The following is a 22,951-nucleotide window of genomic DNA, read 5'->3' as shown; positions in this document are numbered from 1 at the left end:
AGCAGCCGTTTTCAAAACCAGTGAGATCTGATCCTCCAGCAGTCAGAAAGGCTTGGGACGAGCAACAGCCAAACAATCAATAGCCAGAAGGCCAAAATAAAAGGAGCTGCCTGCAGCCAGCAAGTCAGTTCCCGGGTAGAGCCAGAGGAGCAATGAGGGACACTCCCTAGGCTGCAGCCAGAGGAACAAGTCCAGGCCGCCTCATTACTACACGCAATCAGTGGCCGATGAAACCCTGCTGATTCAATTCCAGAGCGGGTATTTAACCCGGAAAGGGCCAGAATTTATTTTGCTTATAAACTGGCCCAAAAGAGCTTGGAACAGTTTGTATTTTTGAGTTCATTATGCCCTGGAAGGTGTTTTGGACTATGTGACCTGGCCAGAGGGCTGAGCCACAGAAGACTCACAGAGGCAAGCTGACAGCCTGCAGCAAAGTCAATTCAGAACTCTAAGCAATGCTTCTCTATAGCAGCCTGTGGAATTCATTACACAAGGCAGCAGAATCAAATAATTTAGCAGGAATATCTTTTAAAAAGCTAATGTAGGTTTTATGGATAACCTTTTATCCATAAAATATATTAACAATATATTTAGCAATGCAACCCAAGACAATACCAAGAGATTGATCAAACTTCCCCCAGAAAAAGCTTGTAAAGGGAGGGAAGAATTCTTTATTCTTCCACTGAAACAGCACTGCACACTCAGACATGTGAATTACATTCCCTGCTCACACCTCTGTCCCTAGTTGGAATTTGCACAGCCTTTTTCATCAAAGCACTTTGCAAACAGTAATGTATTATTCCTCACAACACTGCATTACCTCCAGCTCTCTGAGGTAGTTTACCGTTGTTTCTTGTCTCATTAGTATCACCAAATCATGAGGATGTTTTAAGTTCATTGGCGAATCCACCTGCAAGACAGTTTAAAATGTAATTGTTTTAATCAGGAGAATGTTACAGCTTTGATAAATGGAGTTTTAAAAACGAAAATTAATGTCATTCAAACTAAGGCTCAAACCAGTTTTATGGAGCTGTTGAACTAATTTCAGAAGTTTTTATCTTCAGACATTGACAGTGCATCCATTATTATTCTGTATTACAGTATGTATGCAATATTGTGGCCACCTTTGGGGCTCTGAGTTTGCAATTTAGTTGAGCATTTAATTTCAACCCTATTCAAATATCTTCAGGTGTACAGCTTCCACTAATGATAATGGCAAATGGATGATTAAACCCCTTATTTTATATGAATTTCTAAATCGTCCATTACTGTAGTACCAAGGACCTTAAATAGAGATTGCAGTGATCAGTTTTAAAACATTTCCATCATAAAGTCCCCCTGTAAATATACAACACAAAAGTAATGTAACCTTAACATACCCACCTACTTTCAACCCTTTTCAAGAATTTACTTACTCAGACGACTGGAAATAAATGAGCATAACACTGCACCATGAAGCGTCAGATCAAGAGCAAAACACACTCCAGAAGTTAAGGTTCTCAACCAAAACCACCCTGCCTCTGTCTCAATAGATTGTATGCAGGGACTGGTAGCTCAATATGTAAGGTTACACTGTGACTAAGTCAAGTCACAGTCCATGACAACGATGTGCAGTAGGAGGCATTCAGCTAGCTGTGAAACTGCATACCAGAGTTGGAATGGTGTGATCCTGTCCCGATGCCAGTTTAGCTCTGCCCCCAGAGCGGAAATGGCAGGGCCATAGAACCCTTCAGCTTCTTTGGACAAGTGTCTCACACTGCTACTGGATCCAGACCCTCTCAGACTTTGCACTCAGAAGTATAAAAACTGGGATTGGAGCTAGCTACTGCACGGGAAGCTCCTTGTGTCCTCCCCTAGCTCTACTTCCCACACCACAGTGGGCCAGCCAATCTGTAATTACTTACACATGCATGGGATTACCAATACATCCTTTTCTATACAAAGGTCACAGAGAATATTAGCTTACTGTGACACTACGCCCCATATTCCTCATAGTGATATGATTATGGCATAATTATGGTGCATTTTGTATAAGATAGGTCATGTTAGGTGTCATTGGAAAAGTTAAGATAGCCAGGTTCAGCAAATCGTTTGTGTGCATGTATCATTTTTGCATCTAAAGTTATGAATATTGACTATGTATCTGTATTTCAAATGTGCTTACTATGAGTAGCATGCACAGCTAGCCTTTCAGGTACAACAATGAAGAGGCTAGACAGTATTGATGGCCCACCAGCAAAGGCAATGGGCTATGGGAGAGTTTAGCCTTCCCATAGAAGTTTCGGCTGGCCTGTAAGTAATGGCTGCTATGACACAAGAAGGGCAAGTGACCAGACCACATGATACTGAACTCCATTTTGGGTACCTGTGTTTTTCCACAAACTGGGCTGGGAACTGTTTTTGGAACAAACGGTTCCCGCCATATGTTAAAGCTATCTAAAGGGGTTTGTGTGTGTGTGACATCATCTAGGGGCCTCACTTCCCACACAAGAGAATTCCTGGACACGTCTGAGAAACAAAGACTGAATTGGGGGAAGTGCTGGTCCCAGGCTAAAAGGATTTCTAGCCTGTGTATAGAAACCGGATGGACTGCTTGTATCATCAGTAAGGCTACATTTTAGTCACAGCTATTTTTAGTAAAGGTCACGGACAGGTCATGGGCAGAAAACTAAAATTCACAGGCCCATAGTCCATGACTTTTACTAAAAAAAATTCCTGACTAAAATTGGGGCTGGGGTGGGGGAGGAGGAGAGACTCGGGGGGCACCACAGGTGCTGAGGAGGGGAAGTGCCATGGGTGGGGGAGATGGTGGGGCTGGGGCAGGCTCCTTACCTAGCTCCTGGGAAGCAGGGCCTCAGCTTCCTAGAGCGCCACGTGCTGCCTCAGCTCTGCTCCAAGTCCTGGTTCTGCAGCTCCCATTGGCTCGGAACCGTGGCCAATGGGAGCTTCAGGGGTGGTGCCTGGCTGCTGACAGAGGCAACATGTGGAGCTAGGAGAGCCGAGGAAGAGGAGCCCCCCATCCCAGGTAAGCACCGGTCCCAACTCCAAGCCCTGAGCCCCCACCACACCCAAACTCCTGCTGCTGTGGGGCTCCAAGACTGCCCCAGCAGCAGCCAGTGAGACTGACCCGAGGAATGAATGAGCTGCTCAAGTGGCTCCTGGGCCAGCTGCACGGATTATGGAGCCTTAATCATCAGCCTGGGTGAGAAATTGCTTATTCACATCCATTCTATCTAGTATCTTACACTTTGTTTGTAGTTTTGTTTATTTGTTAGGTAATCTGCTTTGATCTGTTTGCTATCACTTAAAGTCTATCTTTTGTAGTTATAAACTTGTTTTTTGCTTTATCTAAACCAGTGTCCCTTTAAATGAAGTGTGTGGGGGAAAAAAAATCTCATCATGGTTAACACAGGCTTGTTGCATATCTTTCCCACATCGAGGGGAGAGTGAACTATTTATGAGCTTAGGTGGTACAGATCCCTGTGCAGTGCAAGATGATATAATTCTGGGTTTATCCTCCAGCAAGGGGGTACATGTCTGGGGAGCTGGGAAGTTTGCTGGTGTCTGCTGTTAGCGCTCAGGTAGCTCAGTTTGGGTGAGTGGTGTCACCTGGGTGATAACGGGGCCTGGTGAGGCTGGCCATAAATCTCCCACAAAGCAGTGTGAGCTGGGCCAGCCCAGCTGGGTTGCTAAAGGGGCACAGTGATGCCCATAGTTCCCAGATTGCATCCTGGGGGTGACAACCCATCACACCTATCACCAATGCCAGCTAACAGCTGCTCCTTTAGCACATATGAAAAAAGTCTGCATTGTGAATTTGAATGTTCCAGGTTTAAACCTTGATGATTATCCATGGGGGGAATGCAATAGAGGGTCCATTATAGAATAGAAAAGGCCTAGAAAATTCCATACCAAGAAAAGTTAAGATTGTTAGGGTTACAAAATCAAGTTCAATTGTGACAATCTTTAGTTATGAGATCACATATTGATTCTCCCCCACAGAGCCCTCCTCATTCAGCACACAAGCTAGTATTACATAGTGAATGAGGTGGCTGTCCTTAGGACCTTTACATTTTCAGACATTCGAATGTGGGCAAATGAATGAGGGCCGTACTGGCTGCAATCTATTTTAAAGTTTATTCTAGTGCCCAGCATAGTATCCAAGCCTTGTAATATTTTACTGCATTATTCCTTTAAAATGGAAAGAGATTGTTGCTCAGAAGAACTTGAATACCCCTCTCCTCTTCCTCACCCCAATAAAAAACCAAGCAGTAACATCCTTGAGTTTACTCAAGCCCATCTCCACCTCCCAGGAAACTACATCAAGTTTGGTAATGTCACATTTCCCACTCTCCAGCATTTTCACCTTAAGTAACAGAGTCTGTAGTTTACATACAGAGGTAGAGTTTGGTTTTCTGAGGACAATCATTACAGATACTCTACATCAGTATAAATAATGAGGAATATGATCAAATACGTTTGTTGACCTTTTTTTAAGAATGGTGTAGAGCCTGAATTGAGCAAACCATGAAACTGAACAGTTTTTTCTGAAAAAGACTGACTTTCTCCTCTGAAATTTGATACCTTAGGTTTCATATTCAAGTGTTTCATATATTCAAAGCTTCCCATTTCAGAAGAGTCAGAGATGGCATTTACCCTAGCATGATCTGACAAATTAAGGAGTCTCCATGTTGTAGTACAATTGCTACGAAGGATTGATGTCTACTGAAGAATCTGAATGCAGATGATCTCTACGTAGTATAGGTTTGTGATGAAACTCCAGATCCAACACACTCAAAGTGTTCCTCTTTGGCAGCCTACAGAAGTTCTTTGATTATGGCATATTAACCTCTCTGTACTTCAGTTTACCTATTTGCAAAATGGAGGTATACCAGGACTTCCCCATCCTTTGCCAACAGCATTGAAATCCACAGAAGAAGCGTGCCATATCACATTAAACAAAGCAGTGTTAACTGAACAATTACCAACAAGATGTTTTATGGCATGCAACACCCCAAAATTTATCAAGACATGATTAGAAGTTGAAAAATCATACTACCAACTGATCTTTGGAGACTATATCCTATATTTGGGGGGACGAAGGGAAAGTGATGTGAAATCTTTCCCAAATCTATTTTCCATGACATTTCGCATTTAAACAGCTGAAATATTGCTCCTCAAATCATTCAGAAAGCTACCAAAATAGACTTCCTGGCTCATGACCCCCTCCTTTCACCATTTTCTCCACACTCACACCACACCCCCAATCCTTTTTCCAGTGTAAACGTAAATTGATCATTTACACCTCTAAGGGCTTCTACAGCTTAGCCCTGCCCTTTCTAGCTGATCTACTAACCTATAAGAATGCTGACACTATTGCTCACATTAAAAGCCATAAACCTAATTCATGATAAACCGTAACAGAACTAAAGCAATGGGTTCTAAGATAGGACTGTCTAGAAGGTCATTCTCTCACGCTTCAGCTTTGTGTCTGCCAGCAAGCATGCACACTGATCCTCTCTAGTAATCAGTCTATTGGCAGGTCTCTATTTGTCTTATGGGGGTAAGTTCCAAGGATTTTGTAACGATCACATAGCTTATGAAATAAGACAAGATGTTTCTATGAGATGCTTGGCAGTAAAGAGCAGTGGCCTCTTGTTTGCTGCGGTTGTTGTCCTGACACACAGTTTCTGAAGCAAATCTTTCCCTTGATAATGGTTCTTCTTTCCCATTAGAGAATATATTTCCTTACCCAGAAGTGGTAAGCAGCATGTGGGGTGCTAGAAATATTCTGAGGAAGAGATCCATTTTATCCATGTAGGTCTAGTTTCCACAATCACATACCATTCACATTCCAAGTGGTGTGTGTTTATGAAGTACCAGCCCATGCCTTTGCTTGTAAACCAAAAAAATTCACACAAAGGTATCTGCAAAACTAAGTGTGGAAAGTCTAGACCTGCATGACTGAAGAGATCATTTAGGCCCTATCCACATGGGACCAGTGATGTTCAAACATGGTTGCTGCTAGCAGAATTGTAGCACAATTTTTCTAAAGCGTGTGGGTAGGGCTTTGTTTTGAGAACTGTGCAAGACAAGTTATGCTGCAGGCTACAGTTGTAGCCTGAGTTTTTATAGCACAATCTTCAGGAAAAATCTTTGCCACCATGTCTAAAATCAGCTGTGTAACTTGCATAGTTCTGAGAGTGCTCACAGATCTTATGACAGAGGTGTTCATGTTTCCACTTCACCACTATTATGATAGCACAAAAAAAGTCTTAGCATGACAACAAAGTACAAGTTATCTTCACACTTCCGAATTAAGGGAAAGCAGTTGCACCATTAGTATGTAACAGCATAAGAAGGGTTATTCATCTTTGCACATTTCACATGTTAAAAATGACATGTTTTATTCTTATGCTTCCTGTCACACTTAACATACCCCCACTTTCTCAAAGAAAGTAGCTATGGGAAAACAATGCACACTAAGATCCCAGTTCAGTGCCTACATGGAGCTCTATTGAAATCAATGAGACTTCAGGAGGGCACAGTTCTATGCCTGTATGCAGTGAATTACAGGATTGGGGCCTTTTAGTTTCATACTGTGAACACGTGGTATTCCTCCTTTCTCATACCGGTGCATACCCTGGATTTGGTCCAAATTTACCCCTTTTCTGCAAAAAGTGTATGATGTGGTGGTACAACTAAATTGGCCACCTTAAACCAGGGGTTGGCAACCTTTCAGAAGTGGTGTGCCAAGTCTTCATTTATTCACTCTAATTTAAGGTTTCGCATGCCAGTAATACATTTTAATGTTTTTAGAAGGTCTCTTTCTAGAAGTCTATAATATACCTAAACTATTGTTGTATGTAAAGTAAATAAAGTTTTTAAAATGTTTAAGAAGCTTCATTTAAAATTAAACTAAAATGCAGAGCCCCCCGGACTGGTGGCCAGGACCCAGGCAGTGTGAGTGCCACTGAAAATCAGTTCGCATGCCACCTTTGACACATGTGCCATAGGTTGCCTACCCCTGCCTTAAACTAAACTTTCCTCCAAACTTGTCCATTACTGTGTTTTTCACCTTTCTGAGCCTGCTTCAGGTTCCCTCTGCCTCAAAGACTCTGACTCTTGAAAGGAGCTAATAGAAGCTAGCTGTTTTACACTTGGCTTGGCAAACAAATAATTCTGCATCTCTGTGACTGGTCCCAGACCTGACCCACACAAACAACAGAATCACTATTTCAATCTGACTAACATCTCATCACTGATCTTCACAATATACAAACCTATACACTTTAACTTTCTGTCAAGCTACAAGCACACATCAATAGGTGCTTGACCAAGTACTTGCCATTATAGGTCAGAAACTCCCAATCATCTGGACCCATCAAGCTAGGTTTCTTAGCTCTTAGGTACAGAAAGACAGACAGTCAGGATCAAACTTGAAAAATGCTCTTATAAGACAAAATGTACCTGCAAACGTCTTACAAGTTTTTAAATAGAAAGGGCCTGACATCCTATTAAAGTTTTCCATTAAGCAGGCTAGGTGAAAAGTTAAGAAAGCTTGGCCAAGGATAACCTGATCTCACACACAACTTAATTTTAAAAAGCAGCTGTATTTATGTTGTACGTCCTTCCCTGAAGGCTAAGATGCTACTCTGATCTACACTTACATTTGGTGTTTTGATTGTCCTCTTCATGCTGGATGTGCTGGTCAATGATCATTGACCTCCAGCCCTTGTCTCCTTGTAAATGCAATCAAAGGGAGTTGTACTGCAGACAGCGCTTCAGGAAACACACACAATATTAAACACTTGCCCTCCTCCCCAATTGCACAAGGACCTAGCAGAGCTGGAGGAAAAAACTCAGTAAAGCAGTAGGCCAGATGGCCAGGCAAACTGGCATTTACAAGGAAAGTGAGGCAGGAGATCAGTTGTCACTTTTAGTTTTATCAAGTGTGTTGCTCAGTCAATATCACCAGGAAATGTAGGGGCAGGGCAGCAGATACTCTGGCAGGCAGAAAGTACCGTAATTTTTTTCATTTGTCTGTATTGGATTTTAGATTGTCCCATGCTGCTAAACTGCAAATATATATTTTTCTTCTCTCTCTCTCTCTCTCGTTATTGCATTAACTAGCTCCTCCATGAATCATCCTGATGTGGAGACTCTCCCTTGTTTAAACTACTAGCACAATTACATTCAAACCTCTGATCAGTCACATAACTGTTATTTAACTTTTCTTTGTTTGCACCTAACAGAACCAGGGAAGAGAGAAAACACACATTATGGGACTATGTGGGATTTTATTAAGATTCATTGCTGTGATGTAAACTGCTGGTTAAGCTCCCCACCCCACGAAAGTTTAAATGCTACACCTTGGTTCTGTTCAGGCCCTTTCTATAGGGCACTGTTTTATTGATTGCACCATCAACCTTCAGTAAACCTCCAAATCAAGCAGTTCAATGTAAATCCAACAGCTTCCTTTCCCCTGACTCAGGGAACTCCTCCATACTCCTGTCCACTCTTCCCCAGTTCTCCTATAAGCCATCTACCTGGAAGTCGCCCTGCTCCAGGCCCTGCCACAGGAGCCAGCCTGCTTCCCACAACTCTCCCCCTCAAACTCAGCTCTTTCAGCCTTCACAGAAATCAGGGCCTCACCAGGCAATCTTCTGATCTTTTCCCAGATGGATCTGATAATGCCCTCTATCAGGCCCAAACACCTATTTTCACACAGGCTGGTTGCCCCTTAAAGAGACAAACCACCCAGTTACATGACAGGTTTCGGAGTAGCAGCCGTGTTAGTCTGTATCCACAAAAAGAAAAGGAGTACTTGTGGCACCTTAGAGACTAACAAATTTATTTGAGCATAAGCTTTCTTAACACCCATAAAACACCCATTTTTTCATGGTTTGTGTGTATAAAAACATCTTCTGTGTTTATCACTACAGGGGAGGAGGGTTGCAGTATTGCTATCCTGCTTCTGCACTGTTGCTGGTGGTGGTGGCTCTGCCTTCAGAGCTGGGCAGCTGGAGAGTGGTGGCTGCTGGCCAGGAGCCCAGTTCTGAAGGCAGAGCCACCACCACCAGCAGCAGCGCAGAAGTAAGGATGGCATGGTATGGTATTGCCACCCTTACTTCTGCACGGCTGCCTGCAGAGCTGAGCCCTCAGTCAGCAGCTGCTACTCTCTGGTTGCCCAGCTCTGAAGGTAGCAGCGCAGAAGCAAGAGTGGCATGGTATGGTTTTGCCACCCTTACTTGGCCCCTCCAGCAGCAGCGCAGCTGTCTTCAGAGCTGTGCACCCGGCCAACAGCCGCCACTCTCTGGCCACCCAGCTCTGAAGGCAGCGTAGAAGTAAGGGTGGCAACATTGCGACCTCCCTGCAACTCCCTTTTGGTTCAGGACCCCCAATTTGAGAAACGCTGGTCTCCCCCATGAAATATGCACAGTATACGGTAAAAGCACACAAAAGACCAGATTTCACGGAAGGAGGCCAGATTTCATGGTCCCTGATGCGTTTTTCATGTCCGTGAATTTGGTAGGGCCCTACTTACAAGGGTACAGAATGCAGCATCTTGCACGAAGGCTGGTGTTTCTACATTGTCTCCACTTTCAGCTCCTGATGCAGTGAGTAACCTATAGTCCAATTTGCAGAGAAATGTATGGATCATTGTGCGAAGCGAAGGTCAGGGATGGCGTTACTTGTCACTGTTGCTTATTTAAGTATCCAGGATTAGTGACTAACCTAGTAAGACCCAGAAGCTTCACATTACCTTCCCATCAGCTTAAGCCTTGCCAACACATAGTTGGGTACGTCTACATTGCAATCATAGGGTACGACTGCAACATGAGTAGACATATCTGAGCTGGCTTTAATCTAGCTTGCTTGAGTCCCAGAGCAGTGAAGCTGCAGCAGCCCACATTTCATCTTATGCTCTATTAGCCTGCTTGGAACCCTGGTTAACTACTCATGGGGCTAGCCCGTGTTGACACAGACACTGCTGTGGCTTCACTGCTCTGGGACCTAAGCTAGTTAGATTAAAGTAACTTTATATGTGTTGGCTAAAGCTACAATCATGCCACATGACTGCATTACAGACATATCCTCGTGCACCTGCTCTTCAGATATTTCATCTCCACCTGGGCTACCTCTATAGCTCTGAATAAGTCAAAACCTCTCAAGTTCAGTTCTCCCTTCCATAAAATTATAACTATACTTTCTTTGCAAATACTAACCTTGACAACCACCTAAGTCAATTAAGTGCTATTACCACCAGGTTAAGACCTTAGTTACCAATCAGTTACCACTTCCCATTTACTTTGGCATTACTCAAACTGGCAATAAAATTGAGCCTGCTCCAAACCTGAGAGTCCTTTGTGAACAGAAGGTAGGAAGCTATGGGGGCACCAAGGCCCAGAACACAGGCTCATAATTAAAGTAGGGCCTGGGAGGCTAGAATACCAGTGAAAAATTGTGAAGCAGTAGCAAACGAACCTGAGAACTAGTGACTTGGAGAAACTAATGATATCATTCAACAGAATAACGCAGGATACCCTAGAGTGTGAAAATCAGAGAAGTGCCTAATATATGTGGCCTCACTTAAGCACTACACACAAATCTTCACTGCCTAAGGGCTCCTGTTGCCAACATTTAAGAAGAAAGAAAGAAAATAGCTGCAGAGGACAGCCCTATTGAAAATGTAGCCACCTGTCCTGCTCAATTAAAAATTATTTTATTGAACAGTAACAATAATTATACAATTGGATGACCAATTGCTCTGGTAACAAGACAGACTCACCTGAAAGAACTGCGGACCTAACTAAAAACCAATAATGTTTTGGAAAATTAAAACAAAAAGATGCACTGGTCGGAATTTAGGTTTACACTCTATTTAGTGCATTATCTACTGGTACCAAAGGAGTATGCTCCCATGTAGCATCCGGCACCACTTGTGTGCTTCCACCACTGAAGTGGTAAATAATCCCTCTAACATCTAGTTGCCATAGGCCAGTGGTTCTCAAATCTGGTCCACCGCTTGTTCAGGGAAAGCCCCTGGTGAGCTGGGCCAGTTTGTTTACCTGCCGCGTCCGCAGGTTTGGCCGATTGCAGCTCCCACTGGCCGCGGTTAGCCGCGCCAGGCCAATGGGGGATGCAGAAAGCGGTGCGAGCCGAGGGATGTGCTGGCCGCCCTTTTCACAGCCCCCATTGGAGTGTCGAACCAGCAGCGGACCAGAGATGAGAACCACTGCCATACGCAGTGGACGACAGTCTGTTGTGGTTCACTGATTACAGCTCAAAAATGTTACATGATCATATTTTGGCATTTGAAGAAAGGGCACTTATGGATGCAGCAATAAAACTAGACTATCTTTCAATCCACTTGGCAAGGGAAATAACTTCAGTTCTGTTTTTTAACTTACGAAAATCCAAATAAATGAAAAATTAAACTTCAACGCAGACCTGCTGGGGTGAGAATGGAAACTCAATGACCACACACCAGCTACTAAGTTAAGATTTTGATGTACATTAGAATGAGATTTCTATAATCATCTCCTTTGGGGAGAAAACAAAGGAACAAGTTCAGAGATGGGAAATAAATCAAGGTAATAAGGTTATGCTGCATAATAAACCATTCCAATGGGAAAGATACAAGATCTCCAGCTCCGCACTAGAAATGCATTTACAATATGCCAGACAGTTCCTTGGTGACAACGAAAATGATCACATGTTCACCCAGATGAGGTCAGAAAAGCACACACTAGCTGCTGGGTCATCCCTGTGTCCTCTAAGTCTGTAGTTTTTAATAAATGATTTACCTTGCCAATGTCAGCACAAGAAAAGTTAGAGATCGTTGCTTTCTGCAATGAAACAAAATGACCTGAAGTCCAAACAAAATCATGTCATTGATGAACTGAAACCCTCAAGATTATAGGTTTCAGAGTAGCAGCCGTGTTAGTCTGTATCTGCAAAAAGAAAAGGAGTACTTGTGGCACTTTAGAGACTAACACATTTATTTGAGCATAAGCTTTCGTGAGCTACAGCTCACATTCCTTCAACAGGATATGCTGGATACATGCTAACTTACAAAACGTTCTTTGCTGAAGGTTATTACAGTTTTTGCTGCATAAGCATTAGTTCTCAGAAACAGATATTACTACAACCTCAGTCATCTCTGGTGCATTTGTATTTGCTAGGATACAAACCTAATGGCACCTAGATACTATAATGATAGGTGCAGTAGAAATATTGTATTTATGATAACTTGAATGAAAACAATCTTCAGTAAATAGAATTTCGGAGCCTTTTTTATACAAACTACATCTCAAGGTGCTTCAACAGAAATACCAACAGTGGGATGGAAAAATTAAGAAGGAACCTGCTGAAGGAGAATATTTTCAGCCAGGATTGGAAAGGAGATGGGAGATGATGAGGCAAAGACCTAGAAAGGGTGTTAAAGAAGATGCAGATGGAAAGAGGGCTTGCTCCAATAGTGCTGAGACTGTAAAAACAGACAGAGGCTGATGCTAAACAAGCAGCGGGTATTTTCATATTCACTAGTGGAGCTTTATGCTATTGCAGCAAACGTCCAAGGTTTGCTTGACAAGAGAACAAAAGAAGTGCTTATTACTTAGAATGAATCCCTGGGGCAGGTGATACACCATAAATAAAAAGTGATGCTCTTTGAAACTTGTAGTACCTAAACTGAAGGGAACTAGGCATGCTATTTTATATTTGGAAAAGTTAATAACCATAAGCTTCTTCAGTAATATTAGCAATTGCACTGTAGAAATTCAAGCTGACAACAATGTAGATTTCAGTTTAATAAGAGCAGCCAGGCATCCCCAACTAGAACACTGAGAAAAACACTGCTTAAGAGGTTTCAGAGTAGCAGCCGTGTTAGTCTGTATCTGCAAAAAGAAAAGGAGGACTTGTGGCACCTTAGAGACTAACATATTTATTTGAGCATGAGCTTTCGTGGGCTACAGCTCACTTCACTGGATGCATGCAGTGGAAAATACAGTAGGACAATTTTATACACACAGAGAACATGAAACAATGGATGTTACCATACACACTAAAATGAGAGTGATCAGTTAAGGTGAGCTATTACCAGCAGGGATTTCTTTTCCTGGGTTTTTCTAGGATATTATTACCTTCTGACTAAGAACACTGGGATTTTTAGCAATCTGAATGTCTTCCTGGAAGAGAAAGAAACACCTAGACAGAAGCCATTACCTTTTCCAAAACTGGAACTTCCCAGTCATTCTTCCTACCATCCATCCAGAGAATTTAGATCTTATTCGGAGAGATACACTGAAAAATTGCACCACCTTATGAAGAACAATCATAGTTACAAACTACTGAAAAAAGGAGCCATTTCACCACACTTCATATAGCCAGAATACATACAACTTAAGAGCCCATTTCACTAGCTGCCCACAAAGTAGCTCCCTCTTAGAGAGGGAAGACAGGATGTCTAAGTCAGTCATTCACCTTTCCCTATTTTCTCTGATTCATCAGTTAGAGAAAGGGAGAAGATGCCTTGACTTTCTCCCTTCTGGGGTTTCCTCTCCTCCTTTTCCTTACAGTATGCTGAACTGGCTTTTGAACTGAAGTTTAGGTTAAAGGTCGATTTAGTGTAAAGTAGATTTTGATGGTTTCTCTTTACAATACAGAGGGAACAAATCAGTAAAAAAAGAGCAAAATCAATGGGAACTACTGCTCTTCAGTAATTGAGTGAACTGAGACACAAACCTTAGTATCAAAATGAAAAGCTGTGACCAAGAATATACAAATATTGTAGAGTGGAGATAACAGCTAGCTGCATTTCAGTGCAAATATCGTGTCTGTCTCATCCTAAACCAGCCCATAGGAATACGGAAGAGAATAAGTAGAGAAAATCCCAAACTCATCCATACTTCAGATTTTAACCATCACTAAAGCAAAAAGACTCAGTGACAAAAGAAACAGGCACAGCAGTTACTTTCCATCATCTTCCAGATAAAGGACAGTGAGATCTGCTAATACAAAAAGGATTGCCTGAAGCTTCACCACGGGGTTACTGAGCACTTATTGCATAGGAGGACTAAGTTATTTCAATGTTGTGACTCAGAACTCAGATTTATTTTTCTTTTGTGTCACCATCTATAAATCTGAACATTCTTAGTGAGTTACATCGAGGCACTGAACCTGAATGTTCAAAACACAGCTTTAGTCTGAACTTACATTCAACTTCCCCACATACTTATTTCTTCTGATTAATAACCTCAATAGCCAGTGAGGGCCTACTGGGTTGTCCTTACTTCATTGGTGAATATTATAGAGTTCCTAATCAATTTCTAGAAACTCTGGTGCTATTTGAAACAGACATTCAGCCAACAGGCACCACAAGTGAAGATCTAGCTGAGCAGTTATGACTATGAGCTAGTAAGTGATATGACAGGTATCGTTGCGGAGAGTGGACCAGATGATATGTCTGGGGCGAGAAAGCAGAAGGAGACTCCGCTGGTTGGAAGGCATGAGATGCGCTGTCCTGAGGTTGGGGGTTCCACGACCACCACCCCCAAGAGGAGAAGGCGGGTGGTGGTGGTCGGGGACTCTCTCCTCCGGGGGACTGAGTCATCTATCTGCCGCCCTGACCGGGAAAACCGAGAAGTCTGCTGCTTGCCAGGGGCTAAGATTCGTGATGTGACGGAGAGACTGCCGAGACTCATCAAGCCCTCGGATCGCTACCCCTTCCTGCTTCTCCACGTGGGCACCAATGATACTGCCAAGAATGACCTTGAGCGGATCACTGCGGACTATGTGGCTCTAGGAAGAAGAATAAAGGAGTTGGAGGCGCAAGTGGTGTTCTCGTCCATCCTCCCCGTGGAAGGAAAAGGCCTAGGTAGGGAGCGTCGAATCGTGGAAGTCAACGAATGGCTACGCAGATGGTGTCGGAGAGAAGGCTTTGGATTCTTTGACCATGGGATGGTGTTCCATGAAGGAGGAGTGCTGGGTAGAGACGGGCTCCAACTTACGAAGAGAGGGAAGAGCATCTTTGCCAGCAGGCTGGCTAACCTAGTGAGGAGGGCTTTAAACTAGGTTCACCGGGGGAAGGAGACCAAAGCCCTGAGGTAAGTGGGAAAGCGGGATACCGGGAGGAAGCACAGGCAGGAATGTCTGTGAGGGGAGGGCTCCTGCCTCATACTGGCAATGAGGGGCGATCAACAGGTTATCTCAAGTGCTTATATACAAATGCACAAAGCCTTGGAAACAAGCAGGGAGAACTGGAGGTCCTGGTGATGTCAAGGAACTATGACGTGATCGGAATAACAGAGACTTGGTGGGATAACTCACATGACTGGAGTACTGTCATGGATGGTTATAAACTGTTCAGGAAGGACAGGCAGGGCAGAAAAGGTGGGGGAGTAGCACTGTACGTAAGGGAGCAGTATGACTGCTCAGAGCTCCGGTACGAAACTGCAGAAAAACCTGAGTGTCTCTGGATTAAGTTTAGAAGTGTGTGCAACAAGAGTGATGTAGTGGTGGGAGTCTGCTATAGACCACCGGACCAGGGGGATGAGGTGGATGAGGCTTTCTTCCGGCAGCTCACGGAAGCTACTAGATCGCATGCCCTGATTCTCATGGGTGACTTTAATTTTCCTGATATCTGCTGGGGGAGCAATACAGCGGTGCATAGACAATCCAGGAAGTTTTTGGAAAGCGTAGGGGACAATTTCCTGGCGCAAGTGCTAGAGGAGCCAACTAGGGGGGGTGCTTTTCTTGACCTGCTGCTCACAAACCGGGTAGAATTAGTGGGGGAAGCAAAAGTGGATGGGAATCTGGGAGGCAGTGACCATGAGTTGGTTGAGTTCAGGATCCTGACGCAGGGAACAAAGGTAAGCAGCAGGATACGGACCCTGGACTTCAGGAAAGCAGACTTCGACTCCCTCAGGGAACGGATGGCCAGGATCCCCTGGGGGACTAACTTGAAGGGGAAAGGAGTCCAGGAGAGCTGGCTGTATTTCAAGGAATCCCTGTTGAGGTTACAGGGACAAACCATCCCGATGAGTCGAAAGAATAGTAAATATGGCAGGCGACCAACTTGGCTTAATGGTGAAATCCTAGCGGATCTTAAACATAAAAAAGAAGCTTACAAGAAGTGGAAGGTTGGACATATGACCAGGGAAGAGTATAAAAATATTGCTCGGGCATGTAGGAATGTTATCAGGAGGGCCAAATCGCACCTGGAGCTGCAGCTAGCCAGAGATGTCAAGAGTAACAAGAATGTTTTTTTCAGGTATGTTGGCAACAAGAAGAAAGCCAAGGAATGTGTGGGCCCCTTACTGAATGAGGGAGGCAACCTAGTGACAGAGGATGTGGAAAAAGCTAATGTACTCAATGCTTTTTTTGCCTCTGTTTTCACTAACAAGGTCAGCTCCCAGACTGCTGCGCTGGGCATCACAAAATGCGGAAGAGATGGCCAGCCCTCTGTGGAGATAGAGGCGGTTAGGGACTATTTAGAAAAGCTGGACGTGCACAAGTCCATGGGGCCGGACGAGTTGCATCCGAGAGTGCTGAAGGAATTGGCGGCTGTGATTGCAGAGCCACTGGCCATTATCTTTGAAAACTCGTGGCGAACCGGGGAAGTCCCGGATGACTGGAAAAAGGCTAATGTAGCGCCAATCTTTAAAAAAGGGAAGAAGGAAGATCCTGGGAACTACAGGCCAGTCAGCCTCACCTCAGTCCCTGGAAAAATCATGGAGCAGGTCCTCAAAGAATCAATCCTGAAGCACTTGCATGAGAGGAAAGTGATCAGGAACAGCCAGCATGGATTCACCAAGGGAAGGTCATGCCTGACTAATCTAATCGCCTTTTATGATGAGATTACTGGTTCTGTGGATGAAGGGAAAGCAGTGGATGTATTGTTTCTTGACTTTAGCAAAGCTTTTGACACGGTCTCCCATAGTATTCTTGTCAGCAAGTTAAGGAAGTATGGGCTGGATGAATGCACTATAAGGTGGGTAGAAAGCTGGCTAAATTGTCGGGCTCAACGGGTAGTGATCAATGGCTCCATGTCTAGTTGGCAGCCGGTATCAAGTGGAGTGCCCCAGGGGTCGGTCCTGGGGCCGGTTTTATTCAATATCTTCATAAATGATCTGGAGGATGGTGTGGATTGCACTCTCAGCAAATTTGCGGATGATACTAAACTGGGAGGAGTGGTAGATACGCTGGAGGGGAGGGATAGGATACAGAAGGACCTAGACAAATTGGAGGATTGGGCCAAAAGGAATCTGATGAGGTTCAATAAGGATAAGTGCAGGGTCCTGCACTTAGGACGGAAGAACCCAATGCACAGCTACAGACTAGGGACCGAAGGGCTAGGCAGCAGTTCTGCAGAAAAGGACCTAGGGGTGACAGTGGACGAGAAGCTGGATATGAGTCAGCAGTGTGCCCTTGTTGCCAAGAAGGCCAATGGCATTTTGGGATGTATAAGTAGGGGCATAGCGAGCAGATCGAGGGACGTGATCGTTCCCCTCTATTCGACATTGGTGAGGCCTCATCTGGAGTACTGTGTCCAGTTTTGGGCCCCACACTTCAAGAAGGATGTGGATAAATTGGAGAGAGTCCAGCGAAGGGCAACAAAAATGATTAGGGGACTGGAACACATGAGTTATGAGGAGAGGCTGAGGGAGCTGGGATTGTTTAGCCTGCAGAAGAGAAGAATGAGGGGGGATTTGATAGCTGCTTTCAACTACCTGAAAGGGGGTTCCAAAGAGGATGGCTCTAGACTGTTCTCAATGGTAGCAGATGACAGAACGAGGAGTAATGGTCTCAAGTTGCAGTGGGGAAGGTTTAGATTGGATATTAGGAAAAACTTTTTCACTAAGAGGGTGGTGAAACACTGGAATGCGTTACCTAGGGAGGTGGTAGAATCTCCTTCCTTAGAGGTTTTTAAGGTCAGGCTTGACAAAGCCCTGGCTGGGATGATTTAACTGGGAATTGGTCCTGCTTTGAGCAGGGGGTTGGACTAGATGACCTTCTGGGGTCCCTTCCAACCCTGATATTCTATGATTCTATGAGCTCTCAGATCAGCCTGGCTTTGCACCAACACACTGAGTTCAACCTAGGTATCACCACCCATAACAAGTATTACCCTATACTAGACTCAAGGAGTAGGAAAAAGTACCCATACCCTGTGCAACAACCATCAGGGAGTTTCCGCTGGAGAAATTACCACGTGACATCAACATGCCTCCATCTACAAAATGAAACCTACACATCTGCTTCTCTTGACCCTTTCAGCATCTTCTCTGGGACACGAGACACTCTGGTATCAGAGAGGGAAATGGCAGAGACTAAGTTCCAACAGTTGCCCAATGAAGGAGGGGGGACGGGGGAGAGAGGTGCATCTAACAGGGGTTCCTGCCCTGAGCACCTTGCGGGGATCGGACCTAACTAGGCCCACCCTGACCGGCAACAGCAGAGAGATTCCCTGGGAACCGGCTCTGCGAGGGGGGCAAAAGGGCCATGGGAGCCGGCGGGGAAAGCCATAGCAACAACGGCCACACGCTGGGGAAGGCAAGCGGGGTGGGATGGGGGGAGGGGACTTGTCACCATGGCGATGTCTCCAAGGGAACGGAGGGAGGGGGAGTGTCGTGGGGGCAGACCATATGGGGATACCCTACGAGATCACCATGGCGACAGCAGGGAGGCGGTTTCCACACTCTCGTTGAGAACTGGATACCCCCGCACTATGGGGGGTGCTCTTTCTGGGGGGAGACATCTCCAGGGTGACGGTCTCTAGGGGACCCCTTTTACCTGCTGCTGTATCTTGCCATCCTCGGTGACCACCCAGTGGGTGGTGGCAGAGCCGGGCCGTGCCCCTAAACCCAACAGCAAGGTCAGACCCAGCACTCGGCCCCATACCGGCCAACGCCGGCCCCACCCGGACGCTCTTGTTGCCACCGCCATCTTCCCCGATCCCGGCCTTCCTGGACTACCCGGAACCGGAAATACCTGCTCCGCCATTTTGGGGTGAGAGCGAGGGCGAGGCTCTTGCTTGTCCCGAGGGGAGGGGGTGTGTCTCTTCTGCCCGCGGCTTCTCGTGCCCTGTGAGGCTCGAGCCGCTGTGGTTCCGGCTGCCTGTACGCGCTAGGGCGACCGCTGGGTCCTAGCGGCTGGGCGGCTTGAGGGCTGAGACAGAGCCGGGGCGCAGTCCCTGTCTGTGGCCTGGGAAGAGCGGGGCCGAGCTCTCTGCTGGGAGCAGGAGAGCCACGAACCTCCCCACTGGGGCTGGGCCTCTCGTCTCGTCTAGGTGAAGGGCTGGAAAGAGGAGAACAGCCCCAAATGCCCCTGGGCTGTGAGGCCCGCTGCCGTAGCGGGGGCGTGCTCAGTTCTCCCCGCTGCCAGCGGGTGCTTCCCAACCGCAGCTTTACAGAGAGGAGCCGAAGAGAGGCCCCGAAAGGGGAGCGGGCGTAGCCGCTCCAGCGGTGGTCGCCCGAGGGGCTGACCTGTCCCCCTCATCTCCACGGCTTGTTGGCCCATCTCTACTCCTCTCATCTCTGCTGGTCGTTTAAAGGCCGCCTTGGTTAGCGAGGTCGCTGCTGCCCAAAGCGTGTGAGGCAGGATCACAGTGATGTGGAGATCTGCGCTATCGCCTCCGAATGCCGACTCCTGGTGCCAGCAGTTCACAGTGCTTGTTGGGAGCTGTCACCCCCTTTTTGTTTTCCAGTTGAGAAGGCACCTAGGAGAGACCTACCAAGGGGAGTTTGAGCTTCAGGAGCCTAGCAGGGTACCTGGACTCCCCTGAGGTGAAGTCAAGCCAAGTCCAAGAAGCCCAGCAAAGTATGCATGCTCATATTCTAAACATCTGCCCAATCTAGTGGGAATGGCCATCTCCATTTGTTGTTTTAGGTAGGTAGAATTTGGTAGAGTACTGCTAATTTGCTTTCTCCATACTGGTCCTTACTTGAACCCTGACCCGAGGGCTGAGTGGCTGGGGCCCAGGCCTAGTGTGGACAACTGTTGCCGTGCTCAAAGCTGGAGAAATCGACCCCCCCATGTGTCCAAAAGCCAATCACAGACCTAATCCTGTGAACTCTTCCCTTTTCACTGCCTGCTCCTCTGCACACTCTTTTTTGTGCCCCACAACCTCTTTCCATTCTTTCTTTCTAGTTAATTCTGCCCAACTCTCACTTTCACTCCTTCAGCCTGTATACTCCCCCACCATATTAAGGGCTTTAAAATGTACTTGGCTCCTAATAGCCAAAGAATTAAACGAAAGTGATGGTGCTACTGTCTAGGAGCAACACAGAGTTGAAAAGTCAAGCCTCTTTCTTCCTCACACCCAACCACTGGGATTCCTGGCAAGGTGCTGTCCCTGGAGTCTGCTGACTGCTTTGGGGTTCCCATCTTTTGTAGGCTCCAGCTAGCCACCTGCTAATAAATTTGAAGTGTCTACTTCAAAGCACCTCTGGCTGCTAGGGAGAAAATGCTTCTTCACCTTCCTTTCTTCTAAGTCTCCTGACTTCTCCAAGGTAGAAGAGAATCTCCCCTAGCCTCCCATTTTAAGTTTTCAGCTCTAGTGAATAGTTCCAGTGGTTTCTATGGCAGCTGTGCAAAACTTACACAAATGAAAACAGAATAAAGTGAACCCTCTGCTTTTCAGTTTGGTCAGTTTTCACTCTGCTGTAGCTTGGGACTCTGAGAAGCTTCTGAGGTGCTAGAGTTGTCTGCCTGCAGGTTCAGGCAGACATCCCTGTATAGGCTTATACTTTTACTTCACATTTGGAAGGCCATCTTCAAACTGACAACTAGAGCCTTCAATTAAAAATTCAAACTATTTGTTCGTGGTATCTCTCACCACTGTGTCCTATCAGAAGAAACTGGACTTTTTTTTTTGGTGGTGTTCATGTGTGAGGAGTAGGTTGAAGTGTACATCCAGATTTCCTGCAGAAGTGAGTTGCAAATTTGAGGGCCAATCTGTGTCCAAACTCTGTCTTTATTTTGAGAACATTCACCATTGAGAGTGATAGCTCCATCATCTCCATGGAATGTAGCTGGCTAGGAAGGTAATATCAGGTAGGCTGAAATGGTCCCTCAGGTGACTTGGGCCATTCCTACAATAAATAGGCATTGAGGTCCATGACTAAGTTGCAAACGTTTCCTGACCACATGTGGACAGGAAGCTTTAAGTCTTGTCTTCAATTTTTTTATTTGTTTTCAGCAACTGGCATAACTACGCTGATACAAACTTTATCGTAGATCTGGTCCATTTGTGCAAACTGCACCTTGAATCTGTACAGTTTACCCCAGTTTCAAACAAGCAAGGCATAAGACTTCAAATTTAGTAATCTAAGAAGAAAACTTGGTTGTCCCAAGTTTTGAGGGTTGTAGTTCCATTCTGCCACGTACATTAAGAAGAAATGTTGTGATTTTTGTAAAGGCATTTTTCTGCATCCTGCTTGTTCTGTTTTGGACTGTTGGGCCAGGGATTTATCATTTGTATTATTTCTTTTAATGTGACAGTCTTGTGTTTAGTTTTGTCTTTAATGTAAATTAATGCCACTTCTACTACTAATCAGAGATGGAAGCTATATCATAATTTATTTAAAATACAATAATTCTAATTCCTTTAATTATATGCATATACAAAAGCACTACATTGTATATCACTTAACATATAACATCTAACAAAACCACACAATAAATGAAAAGTTCAGTCATCCAACAGTACATACTCTTCACATTCCTCCATGCATAGGCACAGACGTCGCTAACAGCAGAACCACCATATACTACACACACCACAACTTTGACTCAGGTCTCACAGGGATACCAGAATTTCAGAATCACCTTTCCCCAGATTCGCTCCCACAAAGCGGAATAAAAAGTTGCAACATGTGGTTTGTGTTGGTTGTGCTAGTCTCAACTTTTTCAACAAGTTAACGACAGGGTAAGTTTGAAGGGTAACAAGCTACTGTGTTTGTTAGCTAGAAGGCTCAAAAACTTTCATTGGAGTCAGAAGTGATTGTTTCTTAAAATTAAGACCAATTAACTCAAATTTAACAAATTATCTTAAGCTTATTTCCCATTACACTAGTAAGTTCAATTCCAGCTTTAAGAGAAGCACTGAAGAGAACCTTAAATAAGGAATTGCTACTAGCACCTTCATGGTTATGGATAATATGTCCTCCTGACTAGGAATCCAGATCTCTATATGCAGAATAGCCTTAGTCTAATCCTTTGCTAGAGCTACCTACTCTTGCTGCTGAATGCTTAATCTGAACGTGTCCCCAACTATATTCTATCCTCCTCCTCCTCCAAACTCACCGAGAATAGCCTGATGGATATGGAGGCATCTGCATTAGGCTGTTTCACTAATAGTGGCATCAGATTCTGGGATGCGCTCTGCTACACATTTGAATGTTTGTTTCTGATTTATTGTGGGAAAACCAAGTTCTGCTACTTCAGTGCTACAGGGCATTAAGGTCAGTACTTCCCCTAAAATCACAAACTTAAAGGTATGTGGAATGATATTGAAAAGCTCTTAAATATGCGGTTGCACTACTAACTGTGGATTTGATGGTCATGTCATTGTAGAGGCAGTCATTTACATAGCACTTTGTCCTTCTCCTTCACTACCTGAGCAAAGTGACCTAGAGATTTAAGGCATACAATGCCATAATTATTGTAATGAGACAATTCATTTGATTTTATTACTAGGCCACTATGTGCAATCAAAGCATTGAAGCCATATGAATGGTGACTGTAGTAGGCCTGGTGAAACCGGCATCTGACTATAACCCGCAAGCTGTATTTTCCCTATTAAAATCAAACCACAGTATAGCTTACAGCTCACTTTACAAGGTTGTGTATATTGCTACACCGCCTATTCTGGTTTGAATTGAAACATTAAACCATTGCTGGTCTTTCTGGAAGGAAACTGAACTTTTCCTTTGAACTACATGAA

General features: G+C 44.8%; 1 protein-coding gene across 1 annotated transcript in view; it reads right to left on the bottom strand.

Moving 5' to 3' along the window:
• Positions 1-19,023, bottom strand: part of TTC17 (tetratricopeptide repeat domain 17) — an 88,017-nt gene extending 68,994 nt beyond the window's left edge. The window contains exons 1-2 of the mRNA XM_084631215.1: positions 18,799-19,023; positions 821-910 (exon numbers count right to left, since the gene is read on the bottom strand). Of these exons, the coding sequence (XP_084487341.1) occupies positions 821-910; positions 18,799-19,008 (300 nt within the window). The 5' untranslated portion in view covers positions 19,009-19,023. The remainder of the gene's footprint in view (positions 1-820; positions 911-18,798) is intronic.
• Between the last annotated feature and the right edge of the window lie 3,928 nt (positions 19,024-22,951).

The sequence above is a fragment of the Lepidochelys olivacea genome (genome assembly GCF_965140295.1).
Source record: "Lepidochelys olivacea isolate rLepOli2 genome assembly, chromosome: 6".
Lineage (NCBI taxonomy): Eukaryota > Metazoa > Chordata > Testudines > Cheloniidae > Lepidochelys > Lepidochelys olivacea.
The sequence above is the reverse complement of the archived record's forward strand: the minus strand, read 5'-3'. Positions and strand labels throughout refer to the sequence as shown.